This window comes from Brassica oleracea, chromosome C6, assembly GCF_000695525.1.
Source record: "Brassica oleracea var. oleracea cultivar TO1000 chromosome C6, BOL, whole genome shotgun sequence".
In the NCBI taxonomy this organism is placed as follows: domain Eukaryota; kingdom Viridiplantae; phylum Streptophyta; class Magnoliopsida; order Brassicales; family Brassicaceae; genus Brassica; species Brassica oleracea.
The window spans coordinates 22,680,777-22,682,802 of NC_027753.1; the positions used below are offsets into that span (position 1 = coordinate 22,680,777).

At 36.9% G+C, this 2,026-nt stretch overlaps 1 protein-coding gene across 1 annotated transcript; it reads left to right on the plus strand.

Annotated features, from left to right (window-relative positions):
* The first annotated feature begins 727 nt into the window (after positions 1–727).
* On the plus strand, positions 728–1,719 carry LOC106297758. The gene is made up of 3 exons (XM_013733934.1): positions 728–1,066; positions 1,132–1,359; positions 1,456–1,719. The coding sequence occupies exons 2-3, from the start codon at positions 1,132–1,134 to the stop codon at positions 1,717–1,719; spliced, it is 492 nt and encodes a 163-aa protein (XP_013589388.1). The 5' UTR covers positions 728–1,066.
* The last annotated feature ends 307 nt before the right edge of the window (positions 1,720–2,026 follow it).

Genomic DNA, 2,026 nt, shown 5'->3' on the forward strand with positions numbered 1-2,026 from the left:
GGAAAAAACCCGTCGGTAATCCGTCAGTTTGTTAAATGAATACATAAGAGAAAATCTCTTCTTTTTCCTCATTTCTTCCCCCTTTTTCTCTCTCTCCGCCCAACCTCTCCTCCTCTCTCGCGATTTCCGGCGATTCCCTCCTCCTCCCTCGCGATTTCCGGATAAATCCCCCAAATTCGACCTCCTCTTTCACCCAGTCATGTAAGATTTTCAATTCCTTTAACTTTGCTCATGGGATTTTAAAGGTTACCATGTTAGTTTTAGGGTTTATGTGATTTTGAGATTGATTAGGGATTTGGAAGTTAGTTTAGGGCCGGGATTGAAGTTTTGATTTAGGATTTGTGTGATTGAAGTTATAGATTTTGAAGTTATTGAAGTTATAAAGTTTTTTTTTAATCAAATGTTTTTAATTATATAAAAATCGTTTTTATTTATAAAAAATCAGCATATGGTATAAAAAATATTTTTTTCATTATAAAAATTCGTTAAATAAATTATAAAACACATTTTAATTATTATAAAAATATTTTAATTATAAAACGTTTCTAAATAATAAAAAAGCTTACTAATGTTTTTTTTTGTAGGGATGAGCCACCTCCTCTTATACTTAGACGTCGTTCTCGCTTACACGATGCTAAAGCGTGGTTATCCAACTTTCTATGACATGCCTGAAAAAGATCAAGAACTTTGGTTTCGGCAATTTGCGGTATACGTTGTCTTTTTCCACCAATTGTAACTTTCTAAAAAAAAATTTATATTTATTTTGCAGCAAGAGTTCACTTGGGAATCAGGGATTACCGAACAAGTGAAAATTGTTTTCCGCCGCAAAGCAGCTTCGCACTACACCAAGCGGATCAATGAGTGGAAGCAAAAATTCGATGTTGGTGAGGTCCCGAAGCACATCAACCCAGACGTTTGGCGGGATTTGTGTGCTCATTGGACGAAAGATGAGACAAAGTCTTTGTAGACAATCAACTCGCAAAATCGGTGTAGCGGGCGTGGCAGGAAAGGGAAGTTTGTCCACAACTTAGGGGCAACAAGTTTACAGACCCGAGCACTTCAGCTAGTAAGTTTCTAATCTGATTTTCTTATTCATTTTTAAATATGTGATACTAAATATATTGTTTTTAGATGAAGGAAAACGGTGGAGTTCCCGTAGATGATTTTACCCTGATGAAGAACGCCTATACCAACAAGAAGACTGGGGAGATTCAGGATGGACTTATTAAGGGCGTAATCCAGGTCGTGGAAAATCGAAAAGTGGATCTCCTCGCGACTCAAGCTTCTATGTGTGAAGAAGGCGATTCTGCATCTTCCAACTCCTTAACCGTAGAGCAACTCAACAACCTTGTTCTCGAGGTACATTCTAATTTCTTTTTGCTATGTATGCGTGCGGTGTGATATGTGTGTGTGCGTGCGTATGTGTGTGATATGTATTTGTTATTTCTCATTCAGGCTGTTCCAAAGAAAAAGGGCCGTTATGTTGGATTGGCTCGTTCGACCGGAGGGGCTTCTTCTTCTTCTTCAGCTCACTATCCACTCGTTGATGAGCTTATCGAGAAGATTAAGACCAAGGATACGGAGATTGAGTTCCTGAAGCAGGACAATGCTGAAATCCGGGTTGAGCTGCAGCAAAACCGAACGACTATGGAGGAAAACAATGTTCTCACCCAGACCTTGTTGCAGAAGTTTAGGACCCGATTCGGTGAAGACTTTTAGTTGTTTTTTAATTTTCAAAAACTTTTTATTACTTTTTATAACTTTAATGTATAATAATGTTGAATTTATATATCTATAATGTTTTTAAATTCTAAATTATCAATTTTGTCCTGAAATTAAATTAAGAATTATAAAAATTGTTTTTTAATTAAAAAAGGAATACCGACGGATAGAGCGAGTTATCCGTCGGAATTTCTACATTTTTCCGACGAATAAGATCCATCGGTATTTTCATGATATTCCGACGGAATAAAGTCGTCGGTTTTATTTTCAGTTACCGACGGGCTTTTTTCGTCGGTATTTTCTG